This window comes from Vitis riparia, chromosome 19 (genome assembly GCF_004353265.1).
Source record: "Vitis riparia cultivar Riparia Gloire de Montpellier isolate 1030 chromosome 19, EGFV_Vit.rip_1.0, whole genome shotgun sequence".
NCBI lineage: Eukaryota > Viridiplantae > Streptophyta > Magnoliopsida > Vitales > Vitaceae > Vitis > Vitis riparia.
Genome location: NC_048449.1, coordinates 7,285,484 through 7,309,578, shown reverse-complemented (window position 1 = coordinate 7,309,578; position 24,095 = coordinate 7,285,484). Strand labels below are relative to the sequence as shown.

The window sequence follows — 24,095 nt, the reverse complement described above, 5'->3', positions numbered from 1 at the left end:
AATTTTCAGTTGATTAGGCATGAAAGAACATACCCATGGGATGGGAATGGTAAAAAAGAAGTTATTGAGATAGATGTGTGACAACAGGAAAGGATAGAACCACAACTGTACACATTAGAAATAGAGTTTGCACTGATTGTAGGTCATATGAAAGACATTAATTGAGAATCTGCATCACATTCAATGGTCTCTAATAGTTACATCAATAAGGAGTGATATGGCTCAAGGTGTAGGTGATATGACAAGGGGAAACTCTACGAAGACACAGGTTGTGAAAGAAACATGGTTACTGTGATTAAATAGAAAATAGGACTGTAGATTGAACTAATAGCAAGATGAGATTCATTTAGCCGATGAAATGGGTAGGAACATTGTTTGAGTCAAGTTAATTTTGGATGTGCTTTCTGGACTCAATCTTTTATTGCCTTTACTATATTTGGATTATAACCAGATTCATTTGAATCCATTTAGTAGTTATGATGTATGCCAAAATGTATGCCAGGCAAACACCCTCCCTTACATGTGGACCCTTACTTGAATGTGGAGAAACAAATTAGTATAAGAGACTAACAACATCCCTCACAGTAGCAGTAGCAGTTACAGATAAATAAATGGGGAAATAAACAGTAGGAAAGACTTGAACTCAAAACCTCTAGTTAACTACTGCTTTGATACTGTGTTATGCTATCAACTTTCCTAAAGCTTAAACTGTTAGGTTATGAGCTGACAATGTATACTAGGCTAACAATCCTGAAAACTAACTTTTGAATTTGGATATATTGCTATTTATCTTCTATTTTGACTTACTTCCCTCCTTATCCATCAATTTATGCCAGGATAATTATCTGGATGCCATTTTGGAAGGTGTTTCAAAGCGAGCATGCAATAAAGAGATTGATGAAAGTGAACTGGGAAGCTTGCAATCCATTTTTTCAAAGCTTCTTGCTCATTTTAATAACTTAGAAGACATATTTGCTTTGGTATGCCTCCTGTTGAACTCCTTTATGCTGTGGTCATACCCTGAATTTACTAAGGATTTAGAAACGAGTGATTTGTTTATTTGCTTTTAATTTCTGGGTTCTGTAATTTGATACCATAGTAGAAGTATAAAATTGGACTACTGATGTGAAAAAATTATATTGATTATTTTGTAGAACCATTTTGTTGAGATCTTAGATGTAATGTACGGGAGCTCAAGGAACATCATCAATATGCATATTCTCAATATTGCAACAAGGTATTATTTTTTGTTTAGTAACTTTATATCCACATCCTAATTAGTGTGGTCTAACCATCTCCTTGGCATTTTTGCACTGCACGGAACCCCTCTTGACCATGATTTACCTGTTTTGATGACATGGTGTTGCTTGAGCTAGGTTGACTGCCATCTATCTTGGAGGAAAATGACTTTGTGATTTCCATTTTCCTTTTCCTTTTCCTTGTTACAAGTGAATATTATACCTGTGTCATGTTGAAAGTACTCATGCCGTCTCTTAGTGTTGAGCAGTTATATCTTATCCATATTTTGTTGGGCAGGAATGGTTACATTCATGATCCAGCAACCATACAGTTACTTCTTGAAATCTCTCAGTCTCTTCATGATGGTATAGATTTGTTTAACATGAAGGATAATGATAATCAACAGCCAGCACGCCTAATTTCTCGTTTTGTCCAAATGGTAACTTCTTCGAAGTGTGGGTGTGTGTGTAAGTGTGTTTGCCTTGTTCAAATTTTTGGAAGGTGTGATTATTCATGGCTTTCAATTTGATTTGTTGTAAGGTTGATTATGGGATAGAGATGGAACACCATTTAACATTTCTAGTTGAATGCCGTGGAGCTTTTAGTAACATAGAGGAACTTAAGGTTTGTTTTCTTCTCATTTTCATTTTTTTTCCTTTTCCTTTTTCAAAATGTGAAAGAATGATGCCCATTAGGGTTTTTTGTTACATGTCAGTGTTTATCATTGTGTGTCATAGAATGAAACACACTGGTAATAATTTAATTAGGACACAACTGGTGTCCCATAGTCCTCAAATTTCTGTTATTATTGAAGCATTAATGACTTGTGAAACTAATTAGACATTCAGATGCTCACTAAGCTTTATCTTGAGTTATCTTTATGTATTTTACAGCCATTAAACTTTGCAGATATTCAAAGTTCCTCATGCAACTGATCCCGTTATTGGAATTTCACATATTTTTTGAATATCACACTAGACTCTTTGGGACTTGCTCTTTGACGAAATTTATTACATTCCTGGATTTGAAAAAAAGTAGATCATTGATATCCCTCACACTTTTATGATCAAGAGTACTAAATATATGAAATATTAGAGCTCAAGATAGACTGCCTGGTATGTAAGAGTGAGGGGTATGTACATTATTTGCTGGCAGATAAAGTTTTGTGCATATAGATGTGGGATAGTGATGTGGAAATGCTTGATTGTTTATTTAAAAAAAAAACTCTTTTCTTTTCTTTTATTTTATTTTGTTTATTTATTTATTTGCTAGGATAATTGGATTAACAAATAGATACAGAGTCCTTAAGTACAGCAAGCAATTCTAAAATGACCAACAGTTTACCGAGCCAAAAAAGAGGGAAAAAAAAAAAAGAAATCACATGGGTTACTTATTTTTTGGAACACTCAAATGTTGTTAAAATGCTTATTTTGCTTCCTGTATTTAGCATGGAAACTGTTACAAGGTTTTCTCCTTAAAATAGTGTTTGCAAGATACCATTGTGGGAGAAATCCTGGTTTTAGCAACCAGACCACAATTGTCTATGGTGAAGGTGGGCTTCCCATCAAAATCAATACATTTTTCCTGCGAGTATTCATTTAGCATTCCAATTCCTTTCAGGAAACGCTTGTTCACTCCTGCAATTGTTTAGCAATTAAAGCTATGAAAGATGCCAAAAAACATATTAGTTTTGTCAAATCCTGCATAGCATTCAGTGAAGTTACAATACCTTCTATTTCAGCTTGTCATAAGCAGTTGAACCTTTATCTTGAGACAGCAGAGGTAACTTTTTGCGTTTTTTTTTTTTTTTTTGGTTATGGTACAAATTGATTTAATCACATACATCATACTCATTCTTGTTCCAATATATCAGGTTGCTCTGGTATGTGGTTTAGTTTCTCATTCAGATGGACTTTTAGACTCAGCACTTAGATGTTTACAAACCCTAGACCTGATGGATGGTTAGTTCATTACATCTCTGCTGCACATCATCTTCCTAACATAATTAATTTCTTTCCTTGAAATGATTAGTTGCATTTAAAACCATCTAACTAGATTTTATATGATTAAAGATGTTGAACATAAATGTTGTTTATTCAAGGTTTTTGTTGTTCTTCAAAAATTTGTTATGTATTTTTTCCCCACTTTTTGTCAATGATGTAGATTCCTAGATATATGTTTGATGAATTGGTTATTTGCATGTAGGTTTTCAAATACTGATTGATGTTGATGGAATTCTCTCCTTGATACAAAAATTGTGCAGCCTCTTGGTTATGGTTCCAGGTGACTAAAATATTTCTTCTTCTTAACTCCTTAGTAAATTTGTGTTGCATAATGCAAATAAAGTTAAGCTGATTTTTTATGTGTTCTTTTCATTAATATTCATTTTAGAGATACTAACTGCATTTAGATTTCTTATCCTTGTTGCTGAACTTTTATTTTACACCATAACTAAAAATTGAAAGTGAAGAAATGGGATGGAGTATCCAGTACTTCTCTTGTATCATGTCAACATGTTGATGTGGTGTAACCTTCTATTAAAATTATGCCATGTAGATCCGTACTAGTTGGATTCAGATGGTAAAAAACGGTAAAGAATTTACATTGAAGGAAATTCTTTAAAAGAATGGTTAATCATTCAAAATTTCCTTAATTATGTCTAAAATCAAGTTTTGTCTTTCTCATGAACATTGATCAACACTTTCAATCAGTTTTTTACAATGAATATTATTCATAGAGCATGTGCCACTTTGCGAGATCTCTTGTTGGAGGTGGAGAAAGAGTACATTCACAATGGATGGTCTGTGGAAGACTTGTTCAACGGTGTTCTTGGACAAATTGGTTGGAAGAAAAATGTGAAAGGAAAAAATCATTGAAATGAAAGTAAGAGAAAGAGAGCTTGGTTTTAGGTGTAATTGGGGACACTTTAAATCAATAAAAGATTTTTCTAAGAAATTTCCTTTGATTTAAGTTTAGTTTTATTTTATTTTTTACCTTTGACATTCGATTGTAAAAATCTGTGTAGTGTGATTTCGATGGAAGGGCTACCAGATTAGCATTGCAGTACAACTTGGGTGCAAGATACTTTCTCAAAAAGTGAAATAATAAAATTAGAAACTACATGCAATTTCCATTTAAAATTTTAAGGCAATAATGGCAATTTTATTTATTTATTTACCATTTGGCATTTTATGTTTTACTCCATAATAGGATTTAGGTTGACTTATAATGCTGGTCCCATTTTTGGGTTTTGAGTGGAGTGGAGTGGATCAGTAACATATCTAGCCATCAGCATTTTTTCATGAAGTGGCACAAAGACTTGAACTTGCGTTTTCATAATCTAGAGCCCAAAATTATCAGTGGACCAAGCAATAGCCCCCAGCCTGCCTCCCCCACCCCCCACACTTAATGAGCTTTTCAAATACTGTTTAAACACTTGACATAATACCAATGACAACAGGTGTATATAAGACTAGGATACAACATTATTTGTCTTGCCCTTTCAACCAGTTGAGTTCACTCAGGTTTATGATGCTTCATATTCATGATGTATGATGAGGGTTTTCTTCTATTTTTGGTTTCCTAGCTTATTATTGACTTATGCAGATCCCGTTGCAATGGAAGGTGTTACCAGAATTGCTTTTGAAGTTGCATAAGATTTTGTTTTTCTTTTTGCTTTTCATTATGTTGTCTGATTAATATTTTTTTTTTTTGATTGGAATGTTGTCTGATTAATATTTCCATTTGAAGGTAATCCTGAGCAAGGAGCTACCTTTATCCCAAAGAGCATATTATCCCTCATTAGTTCCCAATCATGGTATATGTTATATCACATCTTTGTTTGTTGAAAACATTGGGCAATTTTTTTTCTCATTTTCTTTTTGGTTTTTTTTCCATCATTGTTTTAACACATTGCTGCAGGATAACACCAAAAATGAGGGCAAGGATATTATGTGCAATTATTTCATTGTCAGCAACTTTATCCCAAAATAAGCTCCCATATCATGTTGATAATATAGAGGTAATGGCACCTTTTATCTTCATAGGTGTTAAATTTGATATCAATTCCAGAGCTGATGAAAATAAAACAGAACTTCCAAGTTTGGAAAATCATTTTTGAATAGGGATGTAAAACTGAAATTTTCCATTGTGGAAGATCAAATTTTTGCAGTGCCTGAAATTGGAGAAAACTTTTGACGGTTTCACACTCTGGGTGAAAGGTCAAAATTCACTTTTCCTGCTTATGTTGTCACATCTGGTTAACAGATGTTTTTATTCACTTTCTTTAAGTGAATATTTCCAGGCAATGGACTATGTTCCATGATATCCATCTAATTCATGAAACACATGCACATGGGCCCCTGCATGCAAGCACGCATTCATGGTTATTATTGTTCACTATTATTTGTATTAATCATGAAGGAAGTAAATTGTTGTCCAAGGAATGATGGTTACGAAGTTGCTTCACACTTTGAGGTGCATGTGTATAAAAGCGCGTAGCCTTGTTAACTAGTGTCGTCTATGCAAATGTTCTATTTACATTGTGGCTCCTGATATCTCTCTTGACCAGATTCTGGGCAATGACCTATTGTTCTTTGGTGATTCAACCTATTTGCAAGATCTTGTTTCATTGTCTGAGTTTGTTCTAAAGGAACTGTGCAATGTCATCCAACAAGAGCCTTCACAGGTACCTATGGGTTTAAATTTCTATTATTGCATTAAATTACTTATTTATTTGCTGACTTGTAACCCTTGAATAAAGGCTGCTCGGGGAAGCATGGCGCTTGAAGCTTGCAACTGCATTGCATCATCTTTCAAAGTATGTACCTCTATCATTTCCTAACCAATTTTCTTGATTTTAGTAACTACATTCGGTATTATTAAAATGAACTTTAGAAATCTGGATTGTCAAAACATGCATACAAATGCTTCCCTATGGAGGAGGGCACATGGTCTTGGGAAAATCCTAACAATGCATCAGGCAAGATTAAGTGAAATAGAAAAGACAAAAGTTTTACGTGGTTCAGTGTAATTGCCTACATCCATAGGAGAGAGATCAAATTCACTAATAAACTTGAGAAATACACACTCAAAACTTACCATTCACTTTTTCACTCTAATGAAATCCTATATAAAGCTGTGTATCTATAGGGTCCTAAGGACCAACCCTAAGCCAATAGTTTCTTAATCATAGTCAAACTAAAAAAAAAGGTAATTTACCTAAACCTAAACTCTAAATATTTAATTTCCCAATAATAATAATAATTTGAGTCAGAAAGACCAAGTCATGGAGGTTGAACCTGCCCTGTGGTTGCTTCTAATCTTCTAATTAGTTGCACCCTCTTGGATGGTTATAAACATGGCATCAGGGTGAAAGCAAGTTTTCAAATGGATGGCTTTGATTACCTTAAGCTTTCAATTTTATCTGGTAGATTAACATGAACCAGTCCATATTATTTGGCCCCACCTCCAAGTGGTGTGAAAAGAACTTTCGTCCCTTTCGTCCCCCAATGGGCATTTTACTGCTTATAAATAGACATTTTCCATGGGTCAAACTGTTTTTCAGTAGTACTTTGGTGTTGTCTGATCGATAATAATCATGGGCAGCTCCAAAATTTGAGTTTACTCCACTTAAAAAGTTTTAGTGGATCTTCCAAAGTACCCAAACTGCCATCTTATTGTCTCTACCAAATTACTGGATAAGTGCTCATGAGCTACCTTCCACCCCAACCTATACCCAATGCCCTTGTAGCCTTCCCCAGAATGGAAAGCTGAAGCAAACACATGGCCTATGCCACAGTTGCCAGCAACCCACAAAGAGAAGAGGACTTTAATGTTGATTATGCGTTTTCCATTTTATTCTCACCATTTAGCTAACATTTCTATTTTCTCCATGCTCTTCATTGGGCAGGTAAGCCCGGAAATATCACCTATCTGCTCCAAGCTGATGGAAACTGCCCAGCTCTGTTTGAGCTCCAACAACAAGTATCTGCAGTCAACCATGAAACTTTTAGGCGAACGTTTGCCATCATTCCCACCAGCTCCATCAACAATCGTCAGATAGGACATAAAATTGTGATATGTTAAGTTTCCCGTATGATTGGAATGTGAATATAATTATATTTCTTTTTTTCTTTTTCTTTTTTTTTTGGCTTCCCTATAATATAATTTTCGTTCTAAATGTTACAATCTTTTTCTTCATGGTAACAATATCCTGAAAAGTGAAAATATAAGGATATAAATCTTGTTGGATGGGTCCAAACTTGGGCTGGCCCGAGTATTGAAAATTGGGCCCCGCTCGGATTGAAGGACAATTCACCAACGAAACATCTTCAGACGTCTTACCAAGGTTTGGCATTTGAGATGCGCTCCGAGATGCGTAAACGTTTAATGCATTGCCATTTAGCTAAATCCCTTTTTTTAATCATTTTTTTTAAAAAAAAAAAAAAAGTTCTAAAAAAGGGTTTGAGAACCTTTTTAGAAATCATTTTTATTATTTTTAAAAATAAAATTCTGCTTGAAAATTTGGATATGAAAACATTTTTCTGTTTATTTTTTATTTAAATAAGGTATATTTGTAAAATGTAATAATTTTCAAAGAATTTTCATATTTTTTAAAATATTATAAAAAAACTGAAAATATCTTAAACTTATTATAAAAATAACCTTAATTACTATTAGAAGTTTGTCAAACATGGTCCCTAAATTAAAAAAATTATTTTTGTTTTGAAAAACAAAAAACCATTTTATAAAACACTTTCTAAATATATTCAAAGTTTGTGGACTTAGGGCCACCATTTAGGTGGGTTAACTCAATCTGACTTGGTTTAAACTTAATCGGATGTTTGGATGAAATCCTTTTTAATAGGGAGAATTACCCTTAAGGGTAGGCTGGGAAAAAAAATGACCAATGAGGGTGGGTAAATTTGATAATTATTGTAAAGGGTAGGGTAAAATTATGATAATTCGTCCAAATGCCTTATTTTGTGTAAATGTCAATACTACCCTTAATAAGTGAAAAGCAAGCAAAGTGAAAAGCAATAGAAAATAAAAAAGAGTTTATTCTCCCTTTCTTTAACTGGAACCGAGTTGTAGAAGAAAAAAGGGAAAGGAAAAAGGTGCGCACTTCAGGTTATTAAATTCTCCCTTTCTTTAACCTACCTGGAGCCGAGTTGTAGAAGAAAAAGGGAAAAGGAAAAAGGTGCGCACTTCAGGTCATTCTCTGCAACCGATACACAAAACTTGTTTTTTTTTTGTGAATCTAGCAAGAAATCCATTAAAGGTTAGTTTTTTTTTTTTAATACAAAAAAAAACGTCAGTTTATGGAAAAATAAATAAATAATTTAAAAATCGGATTGAATGAAGGAAAAGTTAATAATTTTAATAATGTAGCTGTAAGATATTAGATCTGAAATATTGAATGAGGTTTTGAGAAAGAAATTACATTTTTTTTTAAATGTTATTTAAATTTATTATTTTGAATTTTTTTATATTATTTAGGTCATATTGAAGATGTGTTTTTATTTTTAATTTATTTTCTGGGTGGGTTGTTTGATATGATTATTATTGATTTCCATTGAAAAGGTTTGCACTTTAGTTTGTTTGTTAAGACTTTTTGACATGATTGAAGAAAAAATGTTCTCAGTTGTTTCATGCTTATTTGAGACCACTTTGTTTGTGTATTTATAAACATATTTGGATTGTCATTGAAAACTGAAATCCCCTTTGTACGAGACCACTTTGTCTTTTATTATGAATTTGATAAAGAGTTAAGATCACTATATTTTTGTTATAAATTTGTTACCTTTTTGTATAAGTATTATTTTGGTATGATGAGTCGAATGCCTAGTAGTTTGAAGGTTGTGTAAAAGAACCATTATTTCAGTTATAAAGTATAAGTACAATACAAATGCAATATAGTTACAATGAAAAAATATTAACATTATGATACATTATAATATACCAAAATGACAAAATATTGAATTATTTTTTACTGAATTGGCATTTCTAGGCTATCATGTTGTATTCCTATCATAAAGCATCCTTGCAAGCCAAAATTATATATAAAAAAAAAAACAACAACAAAAATACACTATTGTAATTTCAATACATGAAGTTGTTGATGATAATCCAATGATGGATAAAAAAAAAATCTATAAAATTAATTTTTTTATATAAAAATACAGAGGTATAATAAAAATACAGTACAATTACAATACAAATACAATAACATTATGATACATTACGATAAGGTAAAATTTTGAAAATGGCAAATTTCTTATGAAACTGGGCAATTATGGGTTCTTTGGCATATCCCTAACATGTATAATATACAACAAATATTGTTATTTATTATATAAAATATGTCTCAATTGATTATAATTTTCATTTGTTTATTTTGTATTTGTTGTAAAATTTTCATTTCTTTGGCATATCCCTAACATTTATCTTTGGCATATCCCTAACATGTATAATATACAACAAATATTGTTATTTATTATATAAAATATGTCTCAATTGATTATAATTTTCATTTGTTTATTTTGTATTCGTTGTAAAATTTTCATTAATTGTAATTTTGTGAAATAGTTGTTGATGATAATCCAATGATGGATAAAAAAAAAATCTATAAAATTAATTTTTTTATATAAAAATATAGAGATATAATAAAAATATAGTACAATTACAATACAAATACAATAACATTGCGATACATTACGATAAGGTAAAATTTTGAAAATGTCAAATTTCTTATGAAACTGGGCAATTATGGGTTCTTTGGCATATCCCTAACATGTATAATATACAACAACTATTGTTATTTATTATATAAAATATGTCTCTCAATTGATTATAATTTTCATTTGTTTATTTTGTATTCGTTGTAAAATTTTCATTGATTGTAATATTGTGAAATAGTTGTTGATTATCATCCAATGATGGATAAAAAAAAATCTATAAAATTAATTTTTTTTTATATAAAAATATAGAGGTATAATAAAAATACAGTACAATTACAATACAAATACAATAACATTACGATATATTACGATAAGGTAAAATTTTGAAAATGTCAAATTTCTTATGAAACTGGGCAATTATGGGTTCTTTGGCATATCCCTAACATGTATAATATACAACAAATATTGTTATTTATTATATAAAATATGTCTCAATTGATTATAATTTTCATTTGTTTATTTTGTATTCGTTGTAAAATTTTCATTGATTGTAATATTGTGAAATAGATTGATTTGATTGTCGGTGAAAGAAGACGTATTTCTGAATTGGTAAATGGACTTAGAAAATTTTATTTATGGCTACCTTCATGAAGGAGAGGAGATTGTACCTAAGGAGGATAAACAAATACAATACAAGGGTGGACAACAAAAAGGCATGTACATTGGACAAAGGATGTCATATGCTGAATTTGTTTCAAAGGCATGTGAACGGTTGGATATTAATTCAAATGGATATACATTTCATTACACCCTTGAGTTTGATCCATCTGCACTTCAACAGTTGGATGATGATGAGGACATGCATATGATGTTATCCCATAGTTATGATTATGCTCGTATTTATGTATTAAAACGGACTCGAAGAGTAGAAGTTGAAGGAGGTATAGTCAATGTGCAAAATGATTATTGGTAAGTGATATATCTTGTATTAGTTGTCATTAATTCCATGATGCAAAGTGCTTTTAATATTAATTAACTGAGTGTGCTATAATATGCAGTCACAATAGTACGGAGGAAACACACAATTCAGTTGCATCATGTCAAGCAAACAATGAGTCTAATTTAGGACTTTCTCAAGGCTTCATGTCCAGATGTGCAGAAACTGAAGTTATGCCACATGGTTTAAGTCTTTGTCCTCAACCTATTATTGGGAGTGGGCATAGTTTTCCTAATGCAGATGAATTTAGAAATGCATTATATACGATGTCATTAGTCGGTAGATTTCAATACAAATTCAAAAAGAACTCTCCAAAGCGAATATCTGTGTGTTGTTTAGTGGATGGGTGCCCTTGGAGAATAACTGCTAATTCAGTAGGCACAACCAAAATTTTGAAGGTTAACATCTTCATTGATGTACACAATCATTGTGCAGATGTTGAGTGTTCAAGCCAACCTTCAATGCGGGGAAGGAGAGGTGCTCGTGTCATAGAGCAAGTAATAAGGGCAACCCCTCAGTATTTGCCCCGTCAAATTTGCAAAGACTTCAGGAGTCGGTATGGTGTTTCATTGAGTTATAAGCAAGCTTGGACATACAAAGAAATGGCAAAAGAGAGAATATATGGTCTTCCAGAAAACTCATATATGTTGTTGCCATGGTTATGTCAGAGATTGGTAGACATTAATCCAGGGACGATTGTTGAATATAGCAGACAAGATGGGCATTTTTGGCAATTGTTCATTGCACATTCTTTTTCAATTCAAGGGTTTTTAATGGGTTGTCGACCTGTTATTGCAATTGACTCAACTCATTTGAGTGGACCGTATAGGGGCTCTTTATTTTCTGCAACAACTTATGATGCTGATGATGGCATGTTCCCAATTGCATTTGGTGTTGTAAGTTCAGAAAACTATGAGGATTGACTATGGTTTTTGCAGAAATTGAAGGGCATACTTCAAGATAAAGAGGTAGTCATAATATCATATAGGCATCAAGCAATCCTTCGTAGTGTTTCTCAACTTTTTGGAGTAGAAAATCATGCATATTGTTATCGTCATGTGAAAGAGAATTTTAGTAGCTATGTGACGAAACATAGTATGAAGGGAAAAAAATGTAAAATGGATGCATTGTTGCTACTTGATAATGTTGCGTATGCTAGGTTGGATGATGATTATGTTGTAGCCATGGAAAAATTAAAGACATATAACAGTGACCTAGCGAAGTGGGTTGAAGAGAACAGTCCACAACATTGGGCAATGTCAAAGTTTGCCAAAAAACGATGGGATAAGATGACAACTAATCTTGCTGAATCATTCAATGCTTGGCTGAAGGAGGAACGTCATTACACAATTTTCAACTTAGTAATGACACATATGGATAAGTTTGCTCATCTAGCATGTGATCATATGGGTTCTACAGAAAATTGGAAAGCTGCAATTGGCCCAAAGACCGAGGAAAAGTTGTTGGAAAACATTATAAAGAGTGGGTCATTGCCTGTATATCCCTATGTTGGTGGTGTGTTTAAGGTATTCAATATGAAAGTATATGTAGACGTGAATTTGAGAGAGCGTACATGTACTTGTAAGGCTTGGCAAATGGCCGGAATACCTTGTGAGCATGCATGTGCAGCAATACGCCAGATGAAACAAGATGTTTATGAATATGTTGACTCATATTTCAAGCTTCCAATGCAAGAGTTGATATATTCTGGACACTTCAATTCAATTCCAAATCACAATATGCCTACAGTTGATGCTGATGGATGTGTTCGTGATGCTCAAGGTCGCTTATATCCTTCACTTAAACCTCAATGCTCAAAACGACCACCTGGAAGGCCTCGACACCGTCGAATAGAGTCTCAATTTAGTTCAAAAAGGCTTATCTTCTGTTCACGATGTCAAGTTGCAGGCCATAATCGAGCTTCATGCAAAAATCCATTACCCGCTCCATGATTCTAGTGTTATGCTTGTTTGGTGACATGCTACTTTTTATCTTATTTTGATTGTGATGATATGTGTCGTTTATGAAATTAGAATCTGTAAGAATTTGTTTTGTAACTTACTTATTTACTTGATTGTCATGACAAAGATGTTTGTATTACATATGCCATTATTTTAGACTTATGATCTTATCATTATTTAGGGTGGTTTGTAACCATGTTTTTAATGTTATTTTGAAGATCATTATTGACTTTGTACATGTTCATTACATTTGTTTAACTTGTTTTCCATTGAAATACAGGTTACATCATGGCATCTTCAAGTGCTTCATTTAGAAATATAAGAGGTAATACTAGAAATGGTGAATATCTACTTTATCATAACTGTATGTGTAAATGTTCACCCAGACAGAGGACAGCTGTTAGAATCTCTTAATCAAAGGATAACCCAAATAGGTTATATTATTGTGAACCAATCTATCTTTTCCCAGTGTGCTGGGCTTTTGAAAACCCCTTCCTTTCCCCTGAACAAATGAGTTGTATAGAGAAAGAATATGATCCCCAAGGATGAGGATAATCATTTAGATATAACAGAAATGAGGAAAAAAAGACAAGCAATGATATGTTATAATGAAAAAACATGATTAGCAAGGATCTAATGGAGGAATGGATGAAACAGGCTGAATAGTGAAGAAGATTGATGTAACCGACCACAAGTAGTTGACTGAGGCTTATTGAGTATTGAATTAAGTTGTTCTGAGGCCTTCCATCTCTGTCTTAACTAAGAGTTCCAAATATGGTCAACAGAGGCTTCCAAATTTGTGGCCTGTTGAGACTATTCCCATTTGGGGTTGTGTTATTTAAGAATGAGACTAACCTTCTATACAAAGATCCTCTACTATATGGCATAAGAGAATAGCTTTCAAATTACAGACTAACTATATCTAGACCAAGGGGATATTGAACTTAAAGTAAACCCATCCTATACAGCAGCCCGAGTGTTTTAAACAGGCTAACATTTGGTCCTGTAGATCATGGGATATTTTAACATCATTTTCATCTAAAAGCTTTTTGAATCACTAGAGTAAAAGTTATAATTGAATGAGACCTGGCTAATGACTAGAAGAGAATGATTTCAGGAACAGGTAGAGGCATGTATGAACAGAAACTAAGGTAATAACTCACCACAGCCAGCAACTGCACAAACAACAGATCCGGAACTACATTCAAAGCATGGACAATCATTTTTATCCAACATATTCTTGGTAGAGAAAAAAAAAAAAGTGACAAATAAGTTTATCAAGATTAACTCAGACTTTGAATGGCTAAAGACAATCTACAAAAAATGTAACCAATTTCTCATAATTTTCAAGGGTTAGCGCAATTTACAAACAGAAATACACTTTCATAATTTCATCAACCAAAGACAATTTAAGAATATAAATAATGTTCACCATGATAAATGAAGGTGCAACAAGAAAGTTAAAGCTTTCATGAGAAGATCAGACATGGAAAAGCACCCAAAAATGTACCTTATTTTCCCTTGTTTCCCTTCTTTTGACATCACTGTTGAGCACTGTGATCATAATTCACACAGAACATCTTACAAAAACAACAGCTAATCCCTAGGTAACTTGTTCATTCAAGATGCACAAGACATGAACTGGAAATGGAAACATATATCCACTGCACTTGTTCACAATTTACATAAGAAATTGTGGACCACAGGGCAAAACATAGGCACTGTGTCTTTCCACATCGATTAAGGCAAACAGATAGACTAGGCAAATAAAGAACCCAAACTATACTCTTTGGCTACTTATGTGATCACCCCAGATTCCAACTATACGATAAAATAAATCATAGAAATAACATTTTGATGCTTTTCATCAGGATATCAACCAATCTTTGAGGCAGACTAGGTTTTCCAAGAAATAATAAGATGAAATCTAAAATCACATTTGTAAGCAAGTTCATGAATTAAAGAATTAGAGTTTTAGAGATAGAAGTACTGGGAAATGAGACTCAATTGCTCTATTAAAATCCTAAAACCCAAAATAAATTTGGATTGAGGGTTACCTTTGATCAGATCAACAATGTCGAATGAAAGTGGAACGTCTTTCCAACTGTATAGTCTCGGATGGAGAGTAATGGAGGAGGAGAATGAAGAAATTATCAATTACCCGGTGAAGATCTCGACTCTTTGATCTCCGTTACCAACGATGAGGATCTTGAACACATGATGCTCGAGTACGATCGATTGTGCCGCCCATCCAACAAGCAGGCCAGACTCAGGTTATTTCTCTTCCCGCTGACCCCTCCTGCATCCACCAGTTTCGGTTCCGACGAGACCAAATCAGAGCGGCAGTGGTTCGTGGACACACTGAATTCTGTGCAGATCCAGCCTCTGGAAGGTTCTTCACCTCAGGCGGCGGCCTCCGAGACCAATCCGGATTTTCTGTTTGGGTTGGATAAAGGGATCGTTCCGCCTCCCCCCGTGAAATTGCAAGATCCAACGCCTCCACCCACGGTTCCAGATGTGCTTCCCAAGGATTATTTAGTGAGATCGGATCCAGGATCAGAAATTCCTTATAAATTATAATTTTAGAATTTAATTGAGGGTAAATTGGTCTAATAAAAATGTTAGGCCTTCAAAAGAATTATCAAATTTACCTACCCTCATCGGTAATTTTTTTTCCCCAGCCTACCCTTAAGGGTAATTCTCCCTTTTTAATATTCAGATTGGATTTGGGTTAGGTTGTTTTAACCCAAGCACAATTTAAGCTGGGCTCATTGATTCAAGTCTAGCATGAACCTAATTTAAATTTTTTATAATATTTATAATACAAATTATCTTATATAATAATATTAAATTTTTTTATAAAAATATGTAAATATATATTATCTTAAAATTTTATTTTATTTACTATTTAAATTTTTTTATAAATATATAATTATTTTTTAATATTATTGATGAATTTTGAGTTATACAACACAATAAATCTAAGTAATCCTACCAACCCAAGTCTATTTTGAAGAACTCGAATTCAACTTGGGTTCAACTTTTAAGTCATCCAAATTATAATGTTATGACTTGGGCTTACCTCAATATTAAGCTAAAAGCGACTCGAGCCTGATCCTTACCCACTGAAAGCAGCTTCAATTGTTTTACCCCAACCATAAATGAGATATGCTATATTATATTATATTATATTTATATTTAGTGTGTGAAATGAATGAAAAATAATATGAAATACATATTATTTTTTCACGTTTTAAATAAAAATTATATGACATTCAAATATTTTCTAGTTAAAACAAATGAAATTTCATTTATGTTTAACCATGTTTATGATTAAAATATTTAAACTTTACAAATATATTTTTTTTATTTTATGTTATTTAATATATATATCATATATTAATTATTATTTTATAAATATTTTTTAGTTTTTCTTTTTAATCGTAAATTTAATTTATAAAAAGATGAATATATTAAAAATAAAAATAAATAAATAAAATAAAATTTTGATACATGAGACATGTATATCTTATATCTTCCCATGAGATTAACATATCCTATATGAAATTGATGAAAAATAGAGGGTGGATAATATATCCGATCACTTATCCTATCTCGTGTTTAGTTAAATATAGGATATGATAAGTGATGAGATAACTTATCATATCCTATTATTAATCAAATATAGAATATGATATACTATATTTTATCTCATGTTATATTCGATCAACCAAACGTGACCTTAATATTTTAGTTTTATCATATAAATTAATTGGTTAAATTTAATTATGGTTAAGTTGATAGTTGTTGCATTAACATAAACTTAACTATTATTGAGCTACATTAACAAAGAACTTAATCACAGTTAAGTTCAGTCAGAATTTTCACATAATTGAGTTGCATTAACAAAAAATTTAACTACAATTAAGTTCACAATCAAAATTTTCACCTGAATTTAATAGTAATTAAATTGCATTAATAAAGAACTTAATCACAGTTAAGTTCACATTCATAATTTTGTTTTTCTGGTTCGCAATTAGGATTTTTGTTTTTTTTACCACCATTTTTAACCTTTTTCTTCTATTGCTCTCTAATGAACTCGTTTTTTTATCGTGCTTGAAGATGCAATATGAAATAACTTTATTTTTATCGTGTTTGAAGATACAATATGAGATAATTTGACAAAAAGATGAGATGATAAGAGGATAGACAAGATGATAAAATGAGATGAGATAATTTTTCTAAGAATTGCAAATGATATAGAAAATAGATGATAAACAATAAATTTTCTAGGGCTTTTAAAGAAAATATGAACTTTCCGTTTCATGTACCAAAGGAAGAAAATGAAATAGAAGAAGAAGATGAAAGATAATGCGTCGTTCCGTAAACGGAGCGAAAGAGAATATGGGTTGGAGGAAAATAAAAAGAATGAATCAACAATTATTTTTTACTTTTTGGCCGGTGGGTTAGATTTGCAAATATTGGGGTTATTTTGACCCATTTATCCAAATAACCAAAAAGGAAGAAAGAGACGACGCCATGTGTCTGTTCTACACAAATCCTCACCTGTGTAACACCAATTTTCTCTACCTCTATTTCTAGGGTTTCTTCTCCCCTTACCTATCCACCATAACCGGCGTCGCGTCTATATTCCTCCGTCTCCGTTCAGTTTCAACGATAACACCAATTTTCTCTACCTCTATTTCTAGGGTTTCTTCTCCCCTTACCTATCCACCATAACCGTCGTCGTCGTCGTCGTCGTCGTCCATATTCCTCCGTCTCCGTTCAGTTTCAACGATCGAGATCGATGGATCTGGAGGTACTCGGCCGCCACGCCCTCCTCTTTGACGACGATGCCAACTCGGCGTTCGTCAACTCTAATGACGCTCTCGTGGAATGGAATTCTCTTCTCATCGATCGCTACGACGTTCGCCACCTTCTCCCAACACCGCTACCGCCGTTCAAGAGGCGGCGCCACCACTCCTCTGCTTTGCCTGCTGAAATTTCTCAGCTTGAGTTGGAGCTCGATCAGGAAAGGTTCCTCGATCTTCCGCCACCTTCCGATGAACAAGGTAAATATTTTTATGTATGTGCTTTATTTATTTTCATTTTTTAATTGTAGATGTATCTCTTAATTGAATTAAGGATCACAGCATCTTGATATTAACTTCATAGGTTAGGGTTCTGGGTTTTCGAATTTGCCGTATAAGTAACTTTTCTGTGGTCAGATGCGAAGTTTGGTTTTTTCCTGCTTTCCGTTATGAAATTTGTTGCTGAGAAGAAGAGATTTCAGAAAGTGAAAATGATGAACATTTGTGAAAAGTAGTTGTTTTAGGGAACCCTTCTTCTTCTTCTTTTCTCCCTTTCTTTCTCTCTAAAAGGCCAAAAAAAAGGTATTTTCAATGTCTCTGGGGAAAGGTTCTAGAGCATGGGCTATTGAATATAGCTTGAATTTTAGTTCAAATTGAATTTTTTTGTCGAATAGTTGGACAGTGCCGAGATGATGATCTCTTTTACAACTTGACATGGCCACTCGTGGGACGCTACTTCACGAGCACATTAAGATATACATGAGTCATGGTTTGCAATGAATGAGGCCTATGTGGTAATGCTTGCCAGCATGTGATAATGTGGTGGTGCCTCATTGGTTTTAATGTCATACAACAGCAAGATTGTATAGCATCATATGAAATATATGGGTGCTATAGACCCATATGCTAAAATGTGACTATGTGGGATGATGTAGTGACTTGCCATTAGTTGCTCTGTCATCTGTCAAATAGATGGTAAGAAACTATTTACGACAATGAGAATATGGTACCACTAGATATCAAGTTAACCTCCTTTTCTCATGTTCTTGATCACATCAAGGAGATTGTGTTGAAATAAAGAGTCCTCTAAAAGCTCACAAGATATCTAATATGTGTCATGTTTAAATCAATTTGATTATGACTCATTTAACCCATTCAAGCTGATACATATAATCCTCATACAACCTGAAAGGCTGATATGTATACTATTATTTATTTAACTGGATCTAGACGAGTCCACTATATTTTTGCATACGATATTCATTTCTGGAACCGTTCCAGTGATTGAAATTAGAAACTTGACCCATGAGAAAAAGGAGGGAAAGCACATGAGCACTTTCTAGATATAGCATCAAAAAGAGTCATCGGAATTATAAGATCCATGGGGTGCAGAGGGCTAGATTCTAATTTTGATCAGGAAAATGCCATTCTTCTTAACTGATATGTCAAAAAACTTCATCTAGATTAATTACAAGGGTACTTTTGAAAATATTAAGACAATGGAAGTTCTGAAGGGAGAAATTGTAACTGTGTCAGTAGGTGGAGTCATGATGACGAGTTTGCCCAATTTTGCTTTGTGGAGGTTTTCATCTTCATGGATAATTTGCATGATTTAAAGAAGGCTTTCTTGTTTTTTTCCATAACTATCTAGAGTGGAGTTGGAAATCCCAAATGGTGAACCATGAACCAAGGGTATTCATCTATTGGCATCTCTCAGGTAAACAAGTTTTAGAAGTACTAATAATCTTAAGTCTTCTTATTGGTGCTGCATTGGAAATGATGTGTCGGGGTAGAAACAATATTTGGTAAGCTGGGTTGAGCTCTGGGTGTTTGTTGCTAATCTATATAATTGTTATGCTTCTGTTTTCAAAATCATTTCAAAGTTTGCAGGAACAGTGTCTAGTTTGCAACAGTTGCATATCTCAGAGAGACAAGTAAGGGTATTTAAATCTCACTCCGGCAATTCCCTAATGTTCTTCTATCTTCAATATTAATGTGTTTTCTTGGTTATGTATGTTATCACACTATTAAGGGTAGAACAAGCACATGTAGAATTAATTTTGACTTTATTTCTTCTTATATACAGAATTAGATAATGGTTTGGAAAAGGCAGATGCTGCTGGCTATCACACTGTTGCCTTTTCATATGGGAACCCTGATGATTCTTCCAACCAAAAGAATGCTGATGCTGGATCAGATACTGCTTTCCATCCACCCTTTCCAGTGCCCGAAAACCTACTCAACAACCTAGTAAGTATTTCCTCTTTAAGTTTCTCTTCACCAATTGTTTTTTTTCCCCCTCTTTTCTATGTAGCCTGGATTGTTGTTTTTTTAACACTTATGCTTATCCAATCTGGAGACATGACAATTGTCTAGGGTACATATGTTATTCTAAGGCTTACCATGTCTAAGTTTCAGATGCTCGGGGCACGCATGGAGTTCTTGTGACCTAAGGTTGCCATTCATGGGCAACTTGTTCCTTTTTGATGTCATGACCAAGGGACCGCGCAGGTGGGATTAGGATGATAGAATTTCATTATTTTACCAGGGAGGATCATCTTCAAAACCACTCGTGAAAAAATTGGATGAAACATTTCTTCATAGAGTTCTTTTGCTTAATCTTTATGGTTATCTGAATGTATTTGAGATTCAATGGTTTAATCTTGGAATTACTTTTTTTTTTGATAGGTAGTTTAATCTTGGAATTACTTAGTAAGCTTTCTATTTCTTTTTAATATTGCACCTGTGTGAAGTATGGCATTGTTGAAAGAAAGAACTGCTTTTTGTATGTTTTTACAGCCTCCAACAGAGAAGCTACATCAGATCATTGCGAGGACTGCTATGTTTGTTAGCAGACATGGTGGGCAATCAGAAATTGTTTTGAGGGTGAAACAAGGAGACAACCCAACATTTGGATTCTTGATGCCTGACCACCATCTTCATGCGTACTTTAGGTTTCTTGTTGACCACCGAGAACTTCTAGAGTCTGATGTTGATGGCAAAACTGAAGAAGAGAAGAAAGCTGATAATGAGGACAATCAGACAGGTGGTGTTGGAGGAGGTGGAGCTTTGTCCTTGCTTGGTTCTGTATATGGGTCTGGGGAGGATGAGGAGGGCACAAATATGGATTCCTCTGAATCTCAAGAAAATGATCGTAAGGAAACCTCCACGGCTGCTAATACAGCGGTTTCTCATGGTTCAGGGGGGATGGTTTCTTCTATGAATATAGATGGAAACAATGAAGCAATTCCTAAGCATCTGCCTCCTAAAGAAAAAGCTCCTCTGTCAAAAAGGAACCGTGTTGCCAGTACAGTTAAGGGTGGAGCTGCAAGTAGCTTGAAAAAGAAAGGTGAAGACTTGGGTTCACTTGGTGCTGCCATGGACAAGTCACAGACTTCTGCATTGCCAAGCACCTCCAAGGTTAAAACATTGGTTTTGGAGCCTCCCTCTGATTTAAAGAGATTGGTTGATAAGATAGTTGAGTTCATTCTAAAAAATGGGAAGGAATTTGAGGCAGTGCTTGTTGAACAGGACAATAAACATGGGAGATTTCCATTTCTTCTGCCATCCAACCAGTATTACCCTTATTATCTGCAAGTTCTTCAAAAGCTCAAGAGGTGTGTTTCTATGAAAACATTTTTTTTCTTTTTTTATTAAATTTGGCATGATATGAGATATGGAGGTCCATTGGCGCTCAATGTTTCCTTGACTTTGATGTGGTAGGATATAAGAAAAGGAAGAATTTAGTGTCAATACTTTTTGCTATAAATGCTCATTCAGTAAGTGTCTTTTGGAGTTAAATGCCAGAATAACTAGTCTTCCTACCACCAGGTCATGTCAAAATATAGATCAATTTGGGAATACATTCTTTAAGCTGCTTTGTTATTTAAATACATTCTTTAACCTGCTTTGTTATTTTAAATAATTTGCATTCCATATGCTGAAGAGTACTAGTTTTCATACTATACGATCGCTTAATACATTAGCCTTCAAATCAGTAATGATAGACATCATTTGTATTCAAGTCCCATCTAAGTTAAAGGGATCATATGCATTATCTGAAGGTGTGATATTTGCTTTGAGGCCAGATTTTGATTGCTGAGCATGTTTAATTAGAATGTGATGGTCAGGCTATTGCATTCTCTTTTTTTTTTTTTTTCTCTGAAGGAGTTAGTGGGCTGACCAAAATCTGTGGATTACTCTTGTGATCTTGCAAATTTCAAATTGTCCTCTAATTCAACTGGAGTTAAATCACAGCTTTAGATTTGGAACATGCACCGAAAGGAAATTTTCTGATGCTCTATATCTCACCTCTCCAAGGACCCATTTTTGGTTCTCCTTTTCTCCCTTGTGGTTTACAATTACTGAAATGTATGATTCCTATTTTTCACAAGCTAAATCCAGCACTGGATGCAGTGTAGGATAATGCACTTCTTTTGTAACTTGGGTGTTGTAAAATTGTTTGGTGCCATGTATTTATATCTTGGTTGGTAATAATTTAGTCTTGTCCAATTATCAACATTCACTTCATCAAACCTGATAGATGATTTGACATGATAAATTACTAATGCTGACTAGAATGCTTTATTTAGTTCTCTTTGTTTCTGATGCCTTCATTGTCTGTGGTTTCCAGTCAAAATTAACTGGCAAGAATCTCAATTCAGAGAAGGATGGGCTGGACAAAAGAACTGCTTCATCCAATGATGCTGCCTCCTTGGGTTCTTCTTATCATGATATGCCATATGATTCTGACAGGAAAGAAAAGTTTAAGATGGTACTTGGCAAGTCAAGGAAAGATGGACAGGATCATCCTTCCAAACCGACCCAGCAACAGATTGGTGTCAGCTTGGATACAGCTGCAGCCATTCTTCAGGCTGCCACGAGAGGCATTAAGAATCCCAATTTCGACATTCTTCCAAGGACATCATCAAATGGTATCAGTCATGGCCTCAGCAGTGAGGGTGGGCAGGCTTCTAGTTTTCAGAGTCGCTTTTCTTCTCAACCTCATAGTTCCAGCCAAAAGTCAGATCCAAATGAAGGGCCCAGTGTTTCTGTCCCTGTTGCCAAGGCTATTGCAAATACTGCAGCACTTGCTGCTGCAAGTGAGGCTGACTCATCTGAAGCACACTTGACTAAAGAGCAGAAGCTGAAGGCTGAAAGATTGAAACGAGCAAAGATGTTTGCAGCCATCATAAAAGGTGGAGCTGGGCCTTTAAAAACTGAAACAGTCCGTAGCTTATCAGTAGAACCGCCTGAATCTGGGTTTTCTGGTTTAGGTGGGTTGGGTGGTGAAGCTTTAAATCTTGCCAGCAAAGAAAGAGAAGGCAGCTCAGTTCCAGTAGATTTTGATACATCCGGCAAAACTGAGAAGCCAGAAAGAGAACATTCTGACACTGAACATAATGAACGGCGATCAAGAAGGAAGTATCGGTCAAGATCAAAAAAACATGAAGAAGAAGAAGAAGAAGATGACGATGATGACAATTATGGCGATGGTGGAAAAGAAGAGGATGAAAAAGAAGACAGAAGGGATCGCAAGCACTCTAGGAAGAAGCACCGCTCTCATCATTCTTCACATCGCAGTAGAGACAGGCATAAGCATAGAAAAAGGCATTCTTCTTCCAAGGACCGAGAGTCTCGGCATCGGCACAAGCATGAGTATTCTGATGATGAGCATCGGGACCGAAGAAAACGAAGTAAGAAATCTAATTCAGAAAGAGAAGCAGACTTGGAAGAAGGGGAGATCAGTACAAAATCCTCAGATCAATCAAAAGTCAGTGTGGGTGAAGGTGCCAGTAGAGAAGCTTCTGTGGATTTATCAAATTCCCACCAAGATCCTAGGCCCCCATCTCAGCCCTCTGATACCACCCAGGTTTCCGATGATCTTAGAGCCAAAATTCGGGCAATGTTACTGGCAACCTTGTAGTGTCAGCAGCAAAACCATTTTGTTTACTCCACTGTTTTGCCATGACAGCTGCGGATATTATTATTCGGCCTTTGTTGTAAAGAGCCAATGGATAATTACCTTTCTCCCTTTGATTTCCCCTCTTCTTTTTTGGTGATTGTTTCCGAGTGTTGTAATAGAGCTTTGAGTTCATAGCAAATTTACCTATTATTAAGATGATCCAGTCACCGCCCAAACACTTGGTAAATTAAGTCGATTCCGTATGCATCTTCTCTTCTCTATATTTTGTCCTATTCATTCTATTTTTCATATCCATGCCCCACAGTATGAAATGGTCGAGCGTCTACGCTAGTGTTGACGTTTGATTCGAGTGGTTTTTCCAAGAGAAACAAAGACCCGTTGTTCATTGAATATGTGCAAAACGAGAGGATCGCAGATTTTCCTGTCAAAGACAAGACCGCAGCATTGATGCATGCATATCAAAGAGACTCTGCTCAATGT

At 34.3% G+C, this 24,095-nt stretch overlaps 2 protein-coding genes across 4 annotated transcripts in view; both read left to right on the top strand.

Moving 5' to 3' along the window:
• The window catches only part of LOC117909283 (VPS35 endosomal protein sorting factor-like), a 29,540-nt gene extending 22,085 nt beyond the window's left edge, over nucleotides 1-7,455 (top strand). For 2 of the 3 annotated variants that reach the window (XM_034823243.1, XM_034823245.1), the window contains 13 exons: nucleotides 837-980; nucleotides 1,155-1,237; nucleotides 1,537-1,678; nucleotides 1,780-1,863; nucleotides 2,860-3,021; nucleotides 3,113-3,200; nucleotides 3,445-3,522; nucleotides 4,990-5,056; nucleotides 5,161-5,260; nucleotides 5,662-5,715; nucleotides 5,810-5,926; nucleotides 6,002-6,058; nucleotides 7,151-7,455. In XM_034823243.1, coding sequence (XP_034679134.1) covers nucleotides 837-980; nucleotides 1,155-1,237; nucleotides 1,537-1,678; nucleotides 1,780-1,863; nucleotides 2,860-3,021; nucleotides 3,113-3,200; nucleotides 3,445-3,522; nucleotides 4,990-5,056; nucleotides 5,161-5,260; nucleotides 5,662-5,715; nucleotides 5,810-5,926; nucleotides 6,002-6,058; nucleotides 7,151-7,303 — 1,329 coding nt within the window. In that variant the 3' untranslated portion in view covers nucleotides 7,304-7,455. The remainder of the gene's footprint in view (nucleotides 1-836; nucleotides 981-1,154; nucleotides 1,238-1,536; nucleotides 1,679-1,779; nucleotides 1,864-2,859; nucleotides 3,022-3,112; nucleotides 3,201-3,444; nucleotides 3,523-4,989; nucleotides 5,057-5,160; nucleotides 5,261-5,661; nucleotides 5,716-5,809; nucleotides 5,927-6,001; nucleotides 6,059-7,150) is intronic. The other variant, XM_034823244.1, reaches the window with a different exon arrangement.
• A 9,964-nt stretch (nucleotides 7,456-17,419) lies between these two features.
• LOC117909531 (splicing factor, suppressor of white-apricot homolog) lies at nucleotides 17,420-23,858 on the top strand. The gene is made up of 4 exons (XM_034823572.1): nucleotides 17,420-17,950; nucleotides 19,776-19,939; nucleotides 20,489-21,310; nucleotides 22,323-23,858. Exons 1-4 carry the CDS (start codon nucleotides 17,686-17,688, stop codon nucleotides 23,613-23,615), a joined length of 2,544 nt encoding a protein of 847 aa, XP_034679463.1. The 5' UTR covers nucleotides 17,420-17,685; the 3' UTR covers nucleotides 23,616-23,858.
• Nucleotides 23,859-24,095: the final 237 nt, after the last annotated feature.